Source organism: Bos indicus x Bos taurus, chromosome 29, assembly GCF_003369695.1.
Source record: "Bos indicus x Bos taurus breed Angus x Brahman F1 hybrid chromosome 29, Bos_hybrid_MaternalHap_v2.0, whole genome shotgun sequence".
Lineage (NCBI taxonomy): Eukaryota > Metazoa > Chordata > Mammalia > Artiodactyla > Bovidae > Bos > Bos indicus x Bos taurus.
Genome location: NC_040104.1, coordinates 26298528 through 26317869, shown reverse-complemented (window position 1 = coordinate 26317869; position 19342 = coordinate 26298528). Strand labels below are relative to the sequence as shown.

Below are 19342 nucleotides of genomic sequence, written 5' to 3'. Positions count from 1 at the left end.
TGCCCTGGACAAGTTAGGGGGAAAATAACACATGCCCACTTTAAAATGTTTAAGCCTTTGTACTGGTTATCTTGTTAGGAAGCCTGGTCTGTTGGGTCCAAGGAAAGTGAAGAATATGAATATGTCTGAGAAGGGAGTGAGGGAGGAGAGTAAAAGGAGCCAGAGGAAAAAGAGAGGGAGAGTTCCACGCAGGAGAACCAGAGGACGGGGCTGTGGCAAGAACTGAGGCCCCCAGCTCTGCCCTTGGCGACGTGCCTCCTCTAACTCCAGCAGCCCGAGCTCTCTGCAGCTCCCAGTCCCCAGCCCAGGTCCCCTTTGTTCTGCCAGCTCCTGAGCACCACAGTCTATCACACAGAGAGTCTGACACAGAGAGTGAGGAGAGACTGAGGCCGCTAGCTCCCCTCGAATCAGGGACAGAGAGGGGCTGAGAGAAGAAGGGACTCCTCAGAAGTCACATCCCCGGGTGCTACAAGCCAGAGGGTGCCTGCTCCCAGCCCAGCTCCATCCATCTGCCACGGCTTGCTCCTCTTGTGGGATTCTGTGCAGACAGGGGATATAATTAGCCAGCTTTCTTTGGAAGAGGCCTGACCTCCTGGCCATTGAGCCCAGGAGGGGACAGAAGTGTGATGTTAATGATTTGCTGCAGTTAAAAGGCGTAACTTGCTAACCAGAAAGCAAGCTTTGGGGGCCTCCCTTGGGGTTGGGACCAGTCCGAGCAGACTTCAGCAGGGCGAAGGAGTGCACTGACCAGGGAAGGGAAGCGAGGTCAGAAACACTTTGGGGTGGCTCCCCTGAGATACAAGTCCCGTACGTGCCACACTTCACAACCAAGAGTGGGCAACATCTGCAAAGAAGGAAATCAGAATGACCCCCTGGCAAGAATCTGGCCCGATGCCTGTCATTTGAGATCGGTACTGATGGCTTCCTCCAGGGAATACACTGGCTGAATGGGAACAAAGCTCCATACAGACAAGCAGCCCAAGTTCAACCACCTCTCTGTCACCACCACAGCCGCCCCTCTCTCTCCCTCTGCCATCTCACGGGTGCCTTCGGTTACTCGACCATTCTTTAAACATGCTGAAGTTCCCGCTAGGTACGAGGCATGGAGAGAAGAGGACAGACACACTCCCGGGCTATGAGAAGCTCGTCATTCAGCTGCGGCAAGGGACACAGACAGAGGCATGTCCCCAGCAAGTGAGCAATCAAGGCTCGATGATTAAATGAGTGAAATCAGTGAACACATGCTTCTCGAGCTATCGCACACTTTAACAAAATGACCTCATCCAATCTGGACCACCACCTGGTCAAGGAGGGTAAGAAGGTAAGTATTACAGAACTGTCTTCATCTTCATCCGTTTTACAGAGGAGCAGAAACTCATGGGACTCGCTCCGTGTCCCAAGCACCCCAGCCTGCAGTCCTTCCTTAACCTTCCAGTGCATTCATTCAACCAGAATTTCCTCCATACCCATGGTTTGCCAGGCACCATGGTAGGTCTGAGGATCTGTGAGTAAGATTGGATCTCATCCCTCCTGAAGCTTGGAAATACAAGACATATAAATGGAAAAGGACAAGGAGTCTGAGAGAGTATTACAAGCACTGATGTAATTTAGATTATGACGATGGGGATAGGGAATGGCAGTTTGGTAGGGCCTTTTTGAAGATCTGTCCTAAAGAATGAACAGAAAGTTACTGAGAGAAGAGATTAAGGGAAGAGCATACCAGGTAGGGGGCAGAGTACATGCAAAGGTCCTGAGGCAGAAAATATCTTGGCTTTGGAAACATTCACTCAATAAATATTTACTTGATACCACAATGTATCAAGCAAGTTTTTAGGTACCAGAAGTACTATGCTTAATGAGAACAAAGTACAAATCATTAACCTCCTGGAGCTTATGTTCAAATACATTCTAACACATTCTTTTATACACTAAGAGGTACTAAAAACTTAGCACAAACCACATCCTGGGGTACTGCATTAATTATTCTTTTAATGTTCCTATACCTTATTTTCTCTGATCAAATTATAGTGATGCTAATAGCAATAGCAATAACAATTAAAATTTATTACGCATTTACTGTGTGCTAGCACTGGGCTAAAGTGCTTTACATGTATCGTTTAATCTTCACCAAAAAAACCCTGTGAGGAAGTTTCAGTTCATGAGAAAGCTGAGGCACAGAGTGGAAAAGAAGACTGCCCAAGATCATGCAGTGCAAGGATTCTGGGGAGCCTGCGTGCAGAGCCCGTATTTTAGCCACCATGCTATGCTGCCTTCCCAAATGATAAGCCCAAGGATGAGGGGATGCTGCATGGCCAGGGTGCCTAACACATCACCTACTCTCAGAAACTTTTCTTTCCAACCTGGTTGGTCAGTGGTTCCCCAAGTCCAATTCTCGAGCAGTTCCTGCCTCTGGGTGGGACCCCCAGAATTCTGATTCCCTACCAATGGCAGAGAGAGTCTACACATGCCCAGTCTAACTACAGCTTGAATACCCCTCTGGAAAGAACAGTCATCCAACCATCAGAGCCCCAACACGGTCCAGGGTGGAAGCTATCCCAGCTGCTCTCTGCACTGCAGCGTGTGCCCCCAGACACACTGCTGGCTTTGAGTTCACATCCCCTTCCGAGCTCTGGGCCAGATCACATGGTGGCACCAGGAGGGATTAAAAGACGAAGAAGGGCCAGCCTCTCTGTTCCCAGAGCTTAACACAGGAGGCCCAGCAAGACGGCCACGTGGAGACGCACCCTCCCCTTTGCCAACTGTTCCCTTCTCAATCGGTACCTCCTTTAGATAGATTTCCCTGCGGCCCCTACCTGTAAGTCCACTTACTCATTCAATAGTCAAGAGGGAAGTGGAGAGACCCATAATCAAGGAGGAAGGGAGAGAGCCTGGAAGATGGGAGAGTTCTTCCCTCGAGAGCCCAGGCTCCTGAGGGACTGTGGAGAGGGGGGTCAGTCTTCTGAGAGTGAGGGAATGGAACCCAGGCACTGGAGAGTGAGGTGCAGCCGTGGGGCGGGATGTGGGGGGAAAGCAGGGGGTTGGGCTCTGACAGACTTGAGTTCAAGTCCTAGGTGCTGCCACTCCTGTGCGTGTGTGACCCTGGAGGAAGTGGCTGAACTTCCCTGAGATTGCAACCTTGTGCATGAAACAGGGATGGTAGTCAGACGAGTGTCTCAGAGAGCTGACAGTGGTTGCCAGGAGCTCAATGTGGAGGGCCCAAGAGTAGCTTTCTGTCACCAAGTGTCCTGCCTCTGAAAATCTCCAGCATGTTAGCATTTAACCTAGTTCTGTCTTGCATGAAGGTAAACAGGGAATTTGTCTCTCTATTATTAAGTTTGGCTCCAAGAAAGCATGTTCAGATAAAGTATGTCTGTATCTCTCTCACACTCACCCTTCAAGATAAGTCTTAATTACTGTGATTTTTTTTTTTTTTAATGGATGAGGAGGCAGAGGTTTGGAGAGGTTGAGCTCATCCAAGGATGTCACAGAGCTGGGAGCTCAACCCTGACTTCAAGGCCATGTTTTTTTTCCCTGTCCCTACAAGCAGACTCCCCAGCTTTCTTGGAGAAAGTCAATCAAGAGGCGGTCAGAGCTCAGGCTGGGGGACTCTGCCTAGCACACTGAGGAACAGTGAGCAGAAGTAAGTGCTGGGTACCTGGGCATGGGTGCCCCCATCAAAGACCCTCCCTGTGCTCCAGCACACTGGAGGAAACAGTCACCCACAGACAAAGGGGATTTCCATCCCCAAGGATCACTCCTCCGGGACCCAGCTCCTCTCTGATACAGCTAAACGAGGCTGCTGCGTAGGCTTCCAGGCGATTGCTTCCCTGTTCCTTAGATGTTGGCTGGTCCTCAGAGGCTTTTCAAACATGAAAACCTAGGCAGGCAACCTGTCCTCAACCTGCTTTCCCGACACATTGGACCACTTCTCCCTGCCTCTGGGATGGTCTGTGCTGCCCGTTTGTCCAAGGAAACCAGTGTGTGACGGGAACCTGAATGAGCCCTGGGAGGATGGCAGCAGACACGTTCCCGCTGCCTGATGCTGCCTGGAGTGGAGTAATGGTCCTTAGCCTTCCTCAGAGTGGCACAGGGGAGGAGAGAAGGAGGTGATTTATGTGGATCAGATACTCAGGGATGCTCCCTGGACAGAGACAAAGAGATACCAAATAAACCAGCTCAATAGGAATCTTAGTAACTGTGGTTACAAATCTACATTTTATTCTGGTATCTACTTAATTTTACTCAAATATTTTAAACTCAGGTAGTTTTGTAGCAAAAAAACAAAATACAAAAAACAAACCCAGTCCAATGAATCGTAAACTCCTTACAATACTCTTGACATTAACTTTCTGCTCTTGATCAAAAGATATGCTTGTGTCATATCCTTGAAGCTTTTCTGATGTAACCTTTGCTAGATGAAAGCAAAGAGCTGATCAGAGAGGAGGGGGTCTTGGCATTAATCAAATTCAAATGCATCATTTGTAAACTCCAGATGTTTACTCTGTGTCGGTGTGGAAAACAGATTCTAATTCCAGCTCTGTGAGAAGGGAACAAAGACAAGGAGATTGTTCTGACAGTGTTCTGTTGGCTCCGCGAGCATGTCAGGAGCAAGCTTCTTCCTGCCTTGCAAGTGAGCAAATCTACTTTACAAATCGTTCTCTCTCTCCTCTCTGTCTGTCTGTCTTTCCTTCTCTCTTAGTTCCACAGCTCAGTTTCTAAGGACAGTCTAGAAGCTTGATGGTGGTTACCTTGAAACTAGAAGGAGTCTCAAAAAAATCATTTAGTGTCCACAAAGAAAGGGAAAGGGTAGGTATTATAACATTTGACAAGTGGTAGGCACACAGTCTGGCTTGGTGTCTCTAATCTGTATCTAATAACTAAACACTCATCCCTTGAATGGTACGGATAGGTTTTTTTAATCAAGTTTTAAAAATTGAGGTATAGCATTCATACACTAAATGGACAATCTTAAGTATATAACTTGAAGAAATTGTATGAAATTAACATATTTACGTAAGGACCACTCAGATCAAGACATGGAACATTTCAGCACTGCTTCCCCAAATCTTTATGCTCCCTTTCATTTAGGCAGCTTTTTTTTTTTTTTTCCCCTTAACAACCACTACAAGCCTCCCTCGTTCACCAACAATAATTAGAAACTTGGGCTAAAAATGAAAACTCAAGAAGTCACAGGCAATCCCAGAAGCAACACCTCACAGATTTCATCAGGCGGCCAGTGTTTACATTTCTGTGGGACAGAATGACTCCCACACTCTGACACATCCTTTATTTAGCCCTGTCCTCAAAGAAAAAGATACCTTTGAAAGCAGAGAGACTCTGAAAGAGGCTCCTATCTGTCCAGAGGGAGAAAGAGCGGAGAAAGGAAGCGGATGTGAAAGGAAGGGAGTTAGAGACGGGGGATGTGCCATCTCTGCCCTCGCGAGGCCCTCCTGGGAGATTCTGTCCCCATCGGACCCTTACAGGGGTTCACCTGAGGCCACAGCCCCCACAGGTGGGAGGGACTCATCATGAAGAGGGTTCCAGCCCACGTGTTCCCGGGTTACCACAGCCGGTCAGTCCCAGCGCAAGCAACCAGGTGTGAGGATGGTCACTTCACCTGTCCACTAGTAAATTGGGCTCATCAGAACCAACCCCTCTGACCGCCAAGGGATGCTGTGAGCGCACACAAACACGCCCCCACAAAACTGCTTAGGAAGCACTGCCTCTGAAACATTAGCTCTGAGAGTTTAGAGCAGGGGTGGGAAACCTCGGTGACTCGGCACAGTTAGGCAAGGGTGCAGCTGGCCAACACACTGGGGCATGGGTGCCCTGTCCAAAGCGTGTGTGTCTGGGGTGGGGGGATGCTTGGACACTTGTTGGTTGTGGACAATGCCTCAAAGAGGCAATACCGTCTGATTTTTCAAGACAAATCAGAAGCTCACTTTTTATGTGAAATAATGAACTTATAAAACCTTGAGTGATACTGTGGCCCAAATAAAACACACTGGCAGGATAGGACCCACCGAGCAGCAGTTCCCAACCTCTGGTTGGTACGTACTGGTCTTCTGGGCCAGGGCTCTAGCCCTGCCCCCACCCCGCGGCTCTCAAGGCCCACCCTTGTCCTGTGGACATACATTCCACGCTAAGAATGGCCAATTGAGTCCAATATCCCTGTTGCTGTTGTTTTCTAAATAGATGATGAAACTGAGTTCCGGGAAGGAAAGGTGATTTCTGCCAAGGCCACCGCTGTGAGAGCAGTGAGTCCCCCCGACTCCTATTCTGAGCACCCCGCTGCCCACCCCCCCTCTCCCTGCAAGGAGAGGACACAATCAGGAGACAAGACCACAGGCAGTGAGCAGGAGGCTGGGCCTCTTCTCACGGACCTGGGGACTCTGCCCACCCTAAATGGCTCCCGTGGCCCACAAGCCCAAGGCTCTCCACTGGCAGGGGCCTTGGGGGAGCCTGGGAGGAACCCTGTTCCTTACCTGCACATCCAGGTTCTTGCGCGAGGAGGCAGGCGTGTTGGCATAGGAGCTGATGGAGGAGCTGGTGTTGATGTCATCCGTGCTGAGGTTGTCTATGGTGTCACTGATCCCGCTGCTGACGGAGCTGCTGTCATCCCAGCTGCCAAGACAAACACACCCTGAGCACGTCACGCCGCACCAGCTCAGCCTGACGATACAGACGGACGTGTACCATCCCCAAAGGCTCCTGGTGCACAAAGCCCCAGACAAAGCTCCTTTGCCTCTAATGTGACTCATCTTCAAGGGTGACATCCAACTGCTTTCATCTGGCAGCTGGGGAAGTGGGTGTTATGTGTCTTCCCCTAAAAGGCGGTACTTTCCTGAGCAGAGGTGACTAAACACATACACACTACCTACCCCATCCTCAACATCACCTGGGGAGCTTTCAAAAGCCAAGGGCCACCTCCAGAGACAGAGGAGGAGCAGGGAGTTTGGGGAATGGAGCAGAAAGTGGGCAGAGAATGAGTCAGCAGGGGTGTCCTCCCTGCGGCTCAGAGGGGGAAGAAGAGCTGCTGTAGGATTCTCTGGACCCCACTCCTGGCACAGAAAGCCAAGAGAAGGGAAGTGCAAAAATCGGCAGAAACCCATCAACCCTATTGGCAGTTCTAACTCTAATAACTGGAGAAGGGAATGGCAAACCACTCCAGTATTTCTGCCTGGAGAATCCCATGGACAGAGAAGCCTGGAGGGCTACAGTCCGTGGGGTCACAAAGAGTCGGACACGACTGAGCGACTAACACAACACACACAACTCTGATAATATCTCAAGGTGCATCAAAAATAGAGTCCTTCATTTCTCAATCCTCAAATCCGTCAAGACCCTCATCCCGCACCACTCAAGTCAAATCTCCGAGCAAAGATTCCTCTTTTTCCTTCTACCATCTCCTGCTTCCCATTACCAAGACATTCGGGGCGCCCCCTGGTCCTCCTGCCTCTGTTTGCAGAGTCTCTCCCGGTGTGCACGGCTGCCCCCACCCCTGCGCCCAGAGGTTCTGGCTGCTTCTGCCCTGCCTGGTGACTGCCAACAGGCCAGCTGGGCTCCAGGCTCCTCTTCTGGTCCCCAGCCATCTAGTTTCCCCACAGCAGCCAGAACGGTCTCTGTAAAACACAAGTCAGATCTATTGCTCTGCTGTTTCAAATCCCTCAGGGCTTCTCAGGACTCCCTACTCTGGCCCTCAAGACCCTGTGATCCAGCCCCTCCTCCAGTCAGTCCTGCCAAGGACGCCCATCTTTACTGCTCACCAGCTCTGGGTTTTCGCCTTCAAGGCTTTGCATTTACTGTACCTCTTCCTGGATGCCTTCCCCCTCCTCTCTGAAGAGTCACCTCCCCAGAAGGCTTTCCCTGGTCCCTCTATCCGTAGCGTCCCCTCCTCCCACCTGCTCCCTATCCCCGGCAGCAGGTCTGGTTGCAGGGTGGTAGGTACACAGCAGGTGCTCAATAAATACCTGCTGATTTAGACACATAGAGTGGGAAGTTAAGGAACCTATAAAGTAAGCTTCTAGCATAAACCGTGACACTGCTCTACTTGACGGAGTGGAAATAGCTAAGTATTACTGTCTTTCTAGGCCACAGGTAGGGAAACCAAGGCTGAGGAAGGTATGCCACCTGGCACAGAGTCAGACAGCATGCCGGGCAGGACCTGAATCCAGCTGCCCCTCCTTCCTGTGACGACACACGGCTCTCTATTATGTCCACTGTCAGTGCGCACGGGCAAACGACAGGGCCCACTTCCCCAGGAGGAAGCCCAGGCTCGGGAGCTGGCGTGTCACGGAGCAGGAGTGGCAGGGCCAACATGTGCATCCGGGGCTGTGTGATGATAAAGCATTGACGTAACCACATTTCTCCACCACTCAGCCCTCCACAGGGAGCCGTGCCTCACCGAAAGGCCCGCAGAGCGGCTCTCTGATGCCTCAGAATGCCAGTGTCAGAACAACTCCACTCCTAGGTATACATCCAGAAAAACAAACATAGTAATTCGAAAAGATACATGCATCCCAATAAAGCTGCATTACTTACAACTGTCACGATATGGAGGCAACCTAAGTGTCCATCAACAGATGAACGGATGAAGAAGATGTGGTATGTACACACAATGGAATATTACTCAGCCATAAAAAAGATCAAAATTTTGCGATTTGCAACAACATGGATGGGCTTGGATGGCATTATGTTTAGTGAAATAAGTCAGAGAAAGACAAATGCTACAGAATATCACTTACATGTGGAATCTAACAAAATACAACAAAGAGGTGAATGTAACAGAAAGGGATAGACTCACAGAACAAATGATGGTCACCAGTGAGGAGAGCGAGTAGGAGAAGGGGCAGGACGGGTAAGGGATTAAGGGTACAAACTATGTATCAAATACATCAACTACAAGGATATATTGCACAGCATAGCTAATACAGCCAACATTGTACAATAACTATAGATGGAGTATAATAATCTTTAAAAACTGTGGCATACATTATATATATATGCATATATACACACATACACAAAAAGAAACGCCCCTGAGACTTAGAAAGTCAGGAGCATCCCAAACCACCGCTCCCAAGTAATGAAAAGGAAGTTCTGATTTGTTCCGCCAGCTCATAGGATGCCTATCTGAGCTCTGCTGATCAGGCAGGAAGACGAAGCTTAGTGGAAAGCTGTCTTCATCACCTTTCCCTTCAGCCCACCAATTTGGCTTCTAAAGCCCACCTGGAGGGTCCCACACAAGTGCAGCGGAAACATGCAAAGGTGGTTCTCACGCAGGGAGGGTAAAGGCGGGCAGGGTGGGGGCTCAGGGGGAGGCTCACTAAGCATGAATTCGCAGGAACTGCAGTTCCAGGTCTCAGGCAACTTCCTGCCTGTGATTCCACTGGCTTGGCCCGGCCTCCATCCGGTCCCAAATCCTCCTTTAAGGCCTTCTCCAAATATTCCAGCCCACCCTGACAATCCCCTCCTCTGAATTCACAGTCTGCCGCATTTGGGTTCATTCTGCACGCTCTTGCAGTTTTCCAGTCGTTCTCTCTTTGATGGTCTGTCTTACTTTCTAAGCACCCGCAGGGATCCGCCCAGTGATAGTAAGCAGTGCATCCTGGGCGTCAGGCATCGGGCCAGGTGCTTCCGATACGTCGTTTCTATCTCCGCTCTTCACATCACACCTGCAAGGGACCCGTTCCCCTCCCCAGTTGACGGGTGAAGGGACCAAGGCTGAAAGAATGAGTATCTTGCCCAGTGCCCCCCTTCAGTCCCCTTTGGAATTGGGTTTAAGGCAGAATTGTCTAATTTGAGAACACGTGCTCCCTCTGGCCTGCATCACCTGGCCGTTCGTTGAGCACTTGCCAATGCCAACTCTTCAGTACCTGCACGTATTCTCAGCCACGCTCCTATTCCCTCACGGGTGGCTTTAGCTTCCTAATGAGGACACAGGCTTTGAGAGTGCCGTCCAGGGCTCTCAGCAAATGCAGGGCAGGGCTGGCTGGGAAACTCTCCCTGAGCCCAATGCCCACCCTCCCCACCACCACCCCCCAGGGCAGCGGTACAGCAGCAATGCCAGCCTCCCCATCCCCCATCTCCAGGCATACAGCGTGTATGCAGGCCAGGCGGGGCACATTCTGATGCAAAGGCAGCCCCAGCAGTGGGTTCTGAGCCCGCTTCCCTCCCACTTTGTGCTCTGACATGTCACAACCGCTGTGCCTCAGTTGCTCTATGGGTGACACACGGATGTGGATGACACAACCTAGGCTGGCAACCGTTTAAGGCTCTGCTGGGAAAAGGGTGACAGCACAGATGGAAAAGGACTCCGACCACTCATGATGAGAAGAAACTCCCGAGTCTCTAATTGCATCTGCTCTCCGGGGTTAGCCACTGAAGGTATCTGAAATTTCCTATAATCCAAGGATGAAGAAAGAAGACATGCAGGAGAGGAGCGTGGCTGGAGAGGAGGAAGGGGGGAAGTTAGTAACAGGCGCCCACGAATCCAAGCTCCAGATTTCCTTGCCTTGAAACTGTACCCGCTCTTCCTCTGTGCCCTCTGAACACTGAGATGCTGTCGCAGGGGGACATGCGGCACTCCTCACGCACACACTTCTCCCATGTCTCTGCACAGAGCATCACGGGGCCACCCTGAGCTGATAGGGGTCCTAGCAACTAAGTCAGCCCAGAAGGGGCAAATCAAGGATCTACCCCGCAGAGAAGTGGGAGTGGGGAGACCGAGAAGGAGGACGAAGGAGCAATGGCAAGAGAGGTCTATGCTGAGCACGAGCTGCCCTGGGGTCCCCAGCGCTGTCTGTGCACCAGAAACAAGAGCTGTCCCCGAGCTCAGAAAACTAGCCACGTCCCCCTCACTTCTGGCTCTCTGGGGACACTGGCGAATCTCTCTAGATATAAAGTCACTTAGCTCCAACTTGTCCCTTCTCTAAAATTCAGGATATTTGAAATGGTCCTGGGCCACCAAGATCACTGTCAGGGAGTTCCAAGAAGCATCCTAAGGAAAACTAGTTCCATAAGATGCTCTGTGATAACAATGTGGTCCCAAGAAGAGAATGCATGGTATGCTAGCCCCCTCTCAGAGATTCAAGTTGCCCATGAACTTCTTATAAAGTGCTGGCATGATCTCTTCAACGTTGCCTAAAAGAGCAGTCCCCACACGGCAGATGCTGAGAATGATGCACAGTCTGGAAGAAAAGCAAAGGAAGCCTAAAGCTGTGGCTGGGCCCTTCATCCTTGGCTGCCTCTTAGGCAGCTAGCAGGGAGGGAGGGAAGCAGAAGCAAGAGCAATGACACCACATGAGCTCCTGCATCCAGCAGATTAGAAGTCAGAAGCCACCTCTGGGAGACCAAACAGTGAGATCTAATAAATGTCTTTCTTTTACTCAAAACTAGCTTGCTTATGCTTTTGTCACTTGGTACGCCGGTGCTAACTAATGGGGGATTGCAATTTGTTGGTAAAACGACTCCAGACGCGTGGCTGAAAGTCAGATGGGAAAAATGTGGAAAGCATGTAGAATTCATTCAGGCAGTAAGAACATTCGTTGAATCCAATCAAGCGGCAAAGGAAATTAGGTACAACGTGGGACAGGGTATAAGTCTGTTGACCCAAGTCAGAAGATAAATGTTGAAAGAGGTTACAAAACCTGATTATGGCTGAAATTTTAAAGTAACTCAGAGGATTTGGGTTTGCAGTGTCGTGACACAAAATTCCAGTGAAGGGGATCGAGAGACGGAAAGAACTGCAGTGCACTCAGCCATGGCCCAGAACAATCATTCTGGAAATGCTTTGGCCATTCCTGCACCCTGCTCGTGAATCTGATTGTGAAAATCCACGTGAGGGTTTTGAGCCCACTCGGTAGGATGAACTTCCTCCCCTCTGGGGAGTAAAGTGATTTTAAATCCTTGGAACGGTCTAAAAAGATGAAGGGAGATAATGAAATAAATCCTAATATTAATGCTTCATTTTATAGAGTAAAAGCTTGGTGATCATTGGGATAATCTATATAATTTATACTATTTTTAAAAATATATGGCATGTTAGAGAATCTAAAAATGTCTTGTGCTTTGAATCTAAATGAGTACTGATTTTTCATTTGAGATTTTTAAGACGAAAGATTTAAGAATTGGATTCAGACTGTACAAAGAATTGTTTTGGACAAAGTGAAGTTACAAATGTCATAAGTTATTTGATTTGCAAAGGTTGTTTAAGTGCTTAGAAAGATTTTGCTTGTTAGGCTACTAAAGTCTATCCAATCCAACGTTTGAAGAACTTGAGGAAGCCAGGTATGTTAAGTTTACAAATGTGATCTAAAGTATTTCAGGAAATTTATCTAGATTCGCAAATAGTACTAATCAGTCAAATACAATTTGTTAAGTTTGAATTAATAAAGTACTAATCAAAATAACAGGTGGAAACATTCTTACTTTATGCAAAGTACTTGACTTACAGATAAGATTTGTAAGAAAACACAGGTTTAAAATTAAAGCTTTAATAAATTGAATAGTAAAACCTAATTAATTCTAAGACACTCTCTTTGGGTACAAAAGTGTTCCTCAGACATTGAGAAAAACATTAAAGAAGATTTCATTTTGTGAATGAATGAATGATTTTTATATATGAATGACCAGAAGAATAAATGAACACAAGACAGATCTATTCTCTTTACCAGTTTTTCCTGTTCCACTTCACCTTCACTCTATATTGTAAGATTGCCAAGATTACTCAAAACTGCTCCAAAAGTGTTAGTGGAAACAGCACTGTGGTCAACAGCCTTGGGAAACAACCAGAAGAGCCCCGAGGGCCTCCTCCTCCCCAGATTCTATAACAGGAAACTACAAGGGGCATAGGGCCCACAGCTTGGCTGGTTTCCCTTTTTTTTTCCAAAACAGCATATGATGTTTATGCCCTATAAATTCTTTGGCTGGGACATCTAGAGAAATGGCAAGAAGATGCTTCTGTTGACTTCTCAGAACCATCAACAAAAAGCATCATTTCCTACCCAGATCACGGCCGCGTACTTTTTTCTCTACTCAATGAAAAGTCCTCCACTGGTGGTCATACGTCACGACTACAGGCATAAGTGATCAGACTGGAAAACGACCTTCACGTATTTTTGCCAATGGTGGGTGGAAAGAATTCCATCAAATACTTGCTATTTTTCTTCAAGACTCCTGAACTCCAGTGTTTTTGAATCCGGAACCAGGGACCTTGAATTTTGTTCATCTCACCCTGTCAGCCAGCACCCTCTACGTGCCAGGCACCACGCAAGGTATCAGGGATACGAAGATGACTCAGTGGTCCCCACCCTTGATCGCAAAGCCGGTAGATGTGGCAGCCAAGAAGGCAGAGCTCAGAGCCCGAGGAAAACGTAAAACAGGAAGGTAAGCAAAGGACACCAAGCGGAAACTGCACTGGTTTCTGACACTTCTACAGATTTCAACAGCCCCTCAAACCACCAACCAAGTGCCAGCATAAGGCGCCAGTCGGCAGCGTGCCAAAGCCCAGGCCCGCTGGCGCTCTTTCTCTCCTTCAAGGCTTGCAGGTGGCAAAGCCAAGGAGCCAGGAGAGCCCGGCCCTGGCCCCTGCCCTCCCCAGAACTGCCTCCTAGAAGACTTCAGACACCTCACTTACCCTCTAGTTCTCTGTCTCCAGTGAAGGAGCTGGACACAGCGATCCCAGAGGGTGCTTTCTAACCAGCATCCTGGGGGGGTTAAGCTCAGAGAAAAGCTAGTAGAGGCAAAGGGCGCTGAAGGTCCCCACTGATCAGAGCATCTCCTTTCGTTCAGCAAAAGCTGCCAAAGAGGTCACTACACTTTCTAGTCTCTGGGTTTCCTCACTGCTGATTTCATCTCATAGTGATTCTTTTTGAAGCCCACGCTGAGTCTTTTCAATATTTGGGATAGGTGTCGATATCTTACACACAGGAGGACTTAGGGATGAGTTGTAACTGCCCTCTATAGACAGACCTCAGCTTTCCTATTTGACACCACCCCAACCTGAGCCTTTGTACTCATACAGGCTACTTGAATTGGAGCAAGCTCGGGGAGATGGTGAAGCACAGGGAAGTCTGGGGTACTGCGGTCCATGGGGTCGCAAAGAGTGGACACGACTGAGCAACTGAACTACAACAAGGCTACCTGATTGACCCCATAATACACAGGCATTACAACCCAATCCACAATAGAGGCTCTGCATGACCACACTATCCACAAAGGAACAAGATGCAATCTTACCTAACGTATAAAGCCACCACTGGCAGTGTTTACCAAATGCCAGGCACTGTACTGGGCATGGTTTGTGTGCGTTGAAGAGTCATCCAACGACTCATGAGAGGGAGAGGACACATATGTCAGCTTTGAAATCTCTGTCTGCTAACCAGCCTCGTCTGAAAAGAACCTCCAGTGACTGACAGCAATCACGCATAATATCAGAGAGACCCTGTGTGGGCCAAGACACAGCATTTGAACCACAGTCAAGGCTCTCGAAAGTGACCAGAAAATTTATTCAAAAATGGAAAGGCCCATAAAACAAGGAGATCCAGTTTCAGAGTCTTACAAGAGATGCTGACATCACTGTGTCAGGAATTCAAATGCCACTCAGAGGACTTAAAGCACAATTTTAACAGCCCAAACACAAGCTATCAGCTATGAAAACCGCAGGTGAAAGAATCATAAATTATTCCAGCCTCTCACACTCCCTGTTTCCCTCACTGTTGTGGGGAGTTAGCATTCCACAGAACCTGCTTTCACCAGGCTCCCCTGAGAAATCACCTCTAATCTGGACAAATTTTTAATATCAAGCTCTTCTGGGGAGTCTGTAGATACATCAGGAATCTGTAATGGTTCTGAATTCATGTGGTATTGTATTTACAACTTCATCTCAACAGCAGGAATCTGCAATGGTTCTGAATTAATGTGGTATTGTATTTACAACTTCATCTCAACAGCAGGAATCTGCAATGGTTCTGAATTCATGTGATACTATATGTACAAATTCATCTTCCATGAAGTAAAAAGGCAAAACCGAGCCCCAAGGTTAGAAGGATGATTAAACAGATTTTTCCACTAGGATTTACACGCCCAGGCATGAGGAATCCTGGCTTTCAGCAAAAGACTCTTGCTCTGAGAAGAGGAGTTACTGAAGGATCTGGAGGGTCATTAGACTTTCCAAATGGACTCCCTGTGAGATAATGTTGTTTATGCAAGGGAAAGACATGCTTAAATGATGTTGTAAAAAAAAAATCGGCTTGTAGAGAAATATTCGTTCCCTGCTCACTAATAAACCACAGAAGGTTAGAAGAGATGAAGTACTGTAATTCTGGTCCTCAAAAGCAGCCTTCACTAAGCAAGGGATCTTAATCACCCTCCACCCAAAACCCCCATCCAAAGACTGGGTCTACTCCAGAAGGCCCTAAACATTCTCAGGAACTGTCTTGGCCAGCCCCCGCCCTCCCGCCTGCCCCTCTCCTGGTGACTAAACTGTAGAGCCACCCAGGGCTGGGTCGCGGCTTTACCTGCTCACTTTTCCAGTTCTGCTCCGGAATCACGGCAGAACCCATTTCCAGGGCCCCGTGCCCCCTGCCAGACAGCTGCATTCACTTGCAAAACCCCAGACTGGTGGAACTTGTTTTCTGGCTATTGTTCAAGGCAATTGTTCCCGTGAAACCCCAGGGCCCAGCGGAATGAGATCCTTTGGTGTGGATGAGTGAGCAAGTCCAACCGGGGCTTAGCAGTAACCCCCGGGGAAGGGAAAGGGTTTGGCTACCTTCACTTCCCACCGGACAGGTATGTTAACTATTTCCTCCCCAGGAGCTTTTCTCAGGAGCGTCACCTCCTCTAACCACTGCTGGGGCCCCTTAAGAAAATCCACCTTCAAAGAATGCAACAGGACTCCAGCAAAATCCTTTTGCTGCCTATCTGAGAATGATAAGAGCCAACTTTAATTGAAGTTTAAAGCTGCGCCAGACTCCGTGCTAATTATATTACTTGCATTCTTTCATTTAATCCACCCAACTCTATGATAAAAATAATAACTAGTGTTAAGGGCTTACCTATATTTTCTCCTGGGTACCATGAGATTGAGACTAATTCTATACCCATTTGAGAGATGAGACAACTGACCCTTGGAAAGAAAGGCCCAAAGGTCATACAGCTAGGAATTGTTGAAGCTGGGATTCACATACAGATCCAAGAATGCGCAACCATCTTGTTTATCTATTCAACTGACACATTTTCATGAACACTTGTCATGTGTATTAGAAGGGCGTTCAAGTTTCCCACATGAAAAAATATTAGTAAATAAAAGAGAGCCACTTGAACAAAGCTATGAGCAAGCAAGTCGCCCTTCAGGTTTTCCCCCTGCAATCAGCCTATACAGTTTGCTGTTGCAGTACAAAATAACCCAGAACCGGAGTTCGAATGAAAAGCCAGGACAGAGTTAGATACTAATCCAAATAAATTAAGTTTCATCCAGCAGTGGGCCAGGGTACCATAAGCCTCTGAAGCTCTAGATGGAGGCAGCACATGCTCTGAAGAAAAAAAAAGTAAAATATTGGGCTGACCAAGAAGTTTGGGTTGTTCTGTAAGACGCTTTGGAAAAACCCAAATGAACTTTCTGGCCCATCTAACAGATCTCAGTGTGAACCCGGGCCCTGCCATTCACTTTGTCAGTATCTTCACCTCCAGAAGACCCAGACTTCCTCCTCTGTGACCTGGTGCTGATCAACACCCAGGCCCCTGAAGCCTTTCCTGGGGACCAAACCAGAACTCCAGGCACAGAGGAGATAGCCAGCTCCTGTCAGCTGCAGGGTGGGATCCAGGGACTCTGCAAAGACCACAAGAAGGAGAGGCAGGCCCACAATATGAAAAAGATGATGAAGTTCTAGTGCAAGAGCTCGCTGCCATAAATGGGCAGGGTCCCGAGGGAGAAGCAGCTTCTACAGACGGTGCCAGGTGCAAGGCCAATCATTTGAGGTGGAGAGAGGGAAACAGGAACCCCATAAAGAAGGCTCCGAGGGGATTTAGTAGCACTCAGAATGTCAGGGGTTGAGTTTCACCCCACGGCACCTTTGTCCCATTTTGGTAACTCATTCCCTCAACAAGTAGGTGGTCCCCTGAGTAAGCGTGAAATTCCTCCTTTGGCTCCAGGGGCTGGTTGAGCTACCAAACCCAGGGCTCTGGTCCGGATGCCCTCTACCCTCATTGTTAGCATAGGCACCAGCATGTCTGCTGGCCTCAGCTGCACAAAGGCCTCTCTCCTCCAAGGCTCCACCAGAGAAAGCTGCTGACACTTGGTCCACAGCCGCCTGGCTTTTGCCAAAGATTGCAGCAAATTCTGGGATTCTGCTGTTCTGTGTACCAGAAGATAAGAGTACCCTAAACATCAACAGAATTCAGCATATCATATACAGCTCAGCCTATCAGATGGCTCATGAAAATACTGGCGAACAGAAGCTAAAAAGCTATAACAGTGGGCTCCAGGGATTTTGCTAAAGCACTTTACATTCATTACCCCACACACTTCTATTAGACTATAAGGCACAAACTACTGATGTTCCCTTTTACAGATGTGAAAACTGAGGCTTACAGAGGCTATGGTGACCTGCCCACCGTGCCAGAGATAATAAAAAGAGCTGGATTTGAAGCTAGATTGGCATGGTTCTAAAACCCAAGCTCTCATTCTATGTAAGAGCAGAGGCAAAGAGGCTTTCAAGGAATTACAGTCAAATAAGAACTCAGAACTCCCAACTGCTATGCATAAAGCCCAGGACACCTTTTTTTTTTTTTTTTTTTTTAATTTTATTGTCTTGGAATATAGCTGATGAAAAAGTTGTTATAGTTTCAAGTGAACAGCAAAGGGACTCAGCCATACATATGTATGTATTCATTCTCCCTCCAAACTGCCCTCCCCAAACCTGGGACACCTTTTAATGGAATCAAAGTATTCTCCATGTAATTATAGAAAAGCTGGGGTAGGGAAGAAATCCCAGACTGGCTGCCCTAGGTCTAGAGTTGTTGGTGAAGGAAGATGTGGTGGTTCCATTACCACCACCCACCCACCCACACATACTCCCAGTCACCTCCCAATACATCTTAGGCGTCTGGAAACCTGAATGCCCAGGATAGAACAACAGTTGCCTCACTCAGGGCAACTTGTCAGGGGCCTACCCTTCAGCTACCCTTTCTAAGGCCGATGGGATGGGAAGGGAAGGAAGCCCAAGTCAGGAAACAAACACTCTAAATCAGCTCTGGGACCCAAAAGCAGTTCCACCCTAGCCAACTAGCCACCCCAGGCACACATGTGAGCGACTACTGCCAAGCCTGGGTGAGCCTTAACACGCCGGGGTGGGGACTCCGGGACTCCAGCAGCCCCAGGCCAACTTCAAGGCTACTGACCTTCCCACGTTTGACTTTCACTTGGGCTTCCGCCTCCTCCCTCAACCACATATAAATCCAATGAGCAACAAATCCAGTCACAGATTTATTTAGAGTCCAAAAGCCTCAAAGAGATTAGCAAACTCTCAGGTAGGTCTTGCTGCCAAAGTGCAGTTCTTTTTGATGCCACCCCTCTCCAGAAATGAGCCGAATCGGAGAGGCCCAGGCAGGCCATGCTTGCAAGTATCATGTGTACATTGGCACGTCCTCCACAATAAAAAGTGCCCTTCATCCAGCTGAACCCACATTTAAACTTACAGATAAAACCATCCTGAGCCATCCGCCAAGCCCAACAAGGAAGGCAGCGTGGTGGCCAGTCCCACCTAGTGTCTGTGTGACCCTGAGTGCATTCCTTAGCCTCTCCTGGCTCCCACTGCCTCACCTCAAATTAAAAATAATATTGTTGGCTTTGCAAGAGAAATTAAATGAGACAATGTCTGTTAGATACCTGGCCAGTAGTAGGTGGCAATGAACATTGTTTCCTCTCCCCCTTGTCCGACTTAAAAATAGAAATGTTCCTCTTTGGGCAGCTTTAGAGCAGTCCTAACAAACAAGAAAAGGACTCCTACTTAAATCTATGCCATCTTTCCTGGAGCCTAGTTTCCAGAATAATAAAAAAAAAAAGGTCCTACCCGGTAATTTGCAGTATTAGTAAACACAACCACAAGTTCACCCGGCTTCTTAGATTCCAAACAAAACCAACTGCAAGTCGTTTTAATCAGAGCCCTCTGCCCCACCAGCAGTCCTTGCCCGGGGCCCAACGGTGTCTCTCTCCAGTTCTCCCGTCCCCCCACCCCACCCAGGCTCAAAGGTCTCCCCCTAAAAGCTGAAATACGGACCTAAAAGAGCCAGTGTTTTGGTCTCAGCAGCTTCATTTGATAAGATGGTCTGGAATACACTGACA

General features: G+C 48.3%; 1 protein-coding gene across 11 annotated transcripts in view; it reads right to left on the bottom strand.

Moving 5' to 3' along the window:
• The window catches only part of NAV2 (neuron navigator 2), a 796404-nt gene that overhangs the window by 70547 nt on the left and 706515 nt on the right, over nt 1-19342 (bottom strand). For all 11 annotated transcript variants that reach the window (XM_027531913.1, XM_027531909.1, XM_027531911.1 and 8 more), the window contains one exon: nt 6486-6624. In XM_027531913.1, the coding sequence (XP_027387714.1) occupies nt 6486-6624 (139 nt within the window). The remainder of the gene's footprint in view (nt 1-6485; nt 6625-19342) is intronic.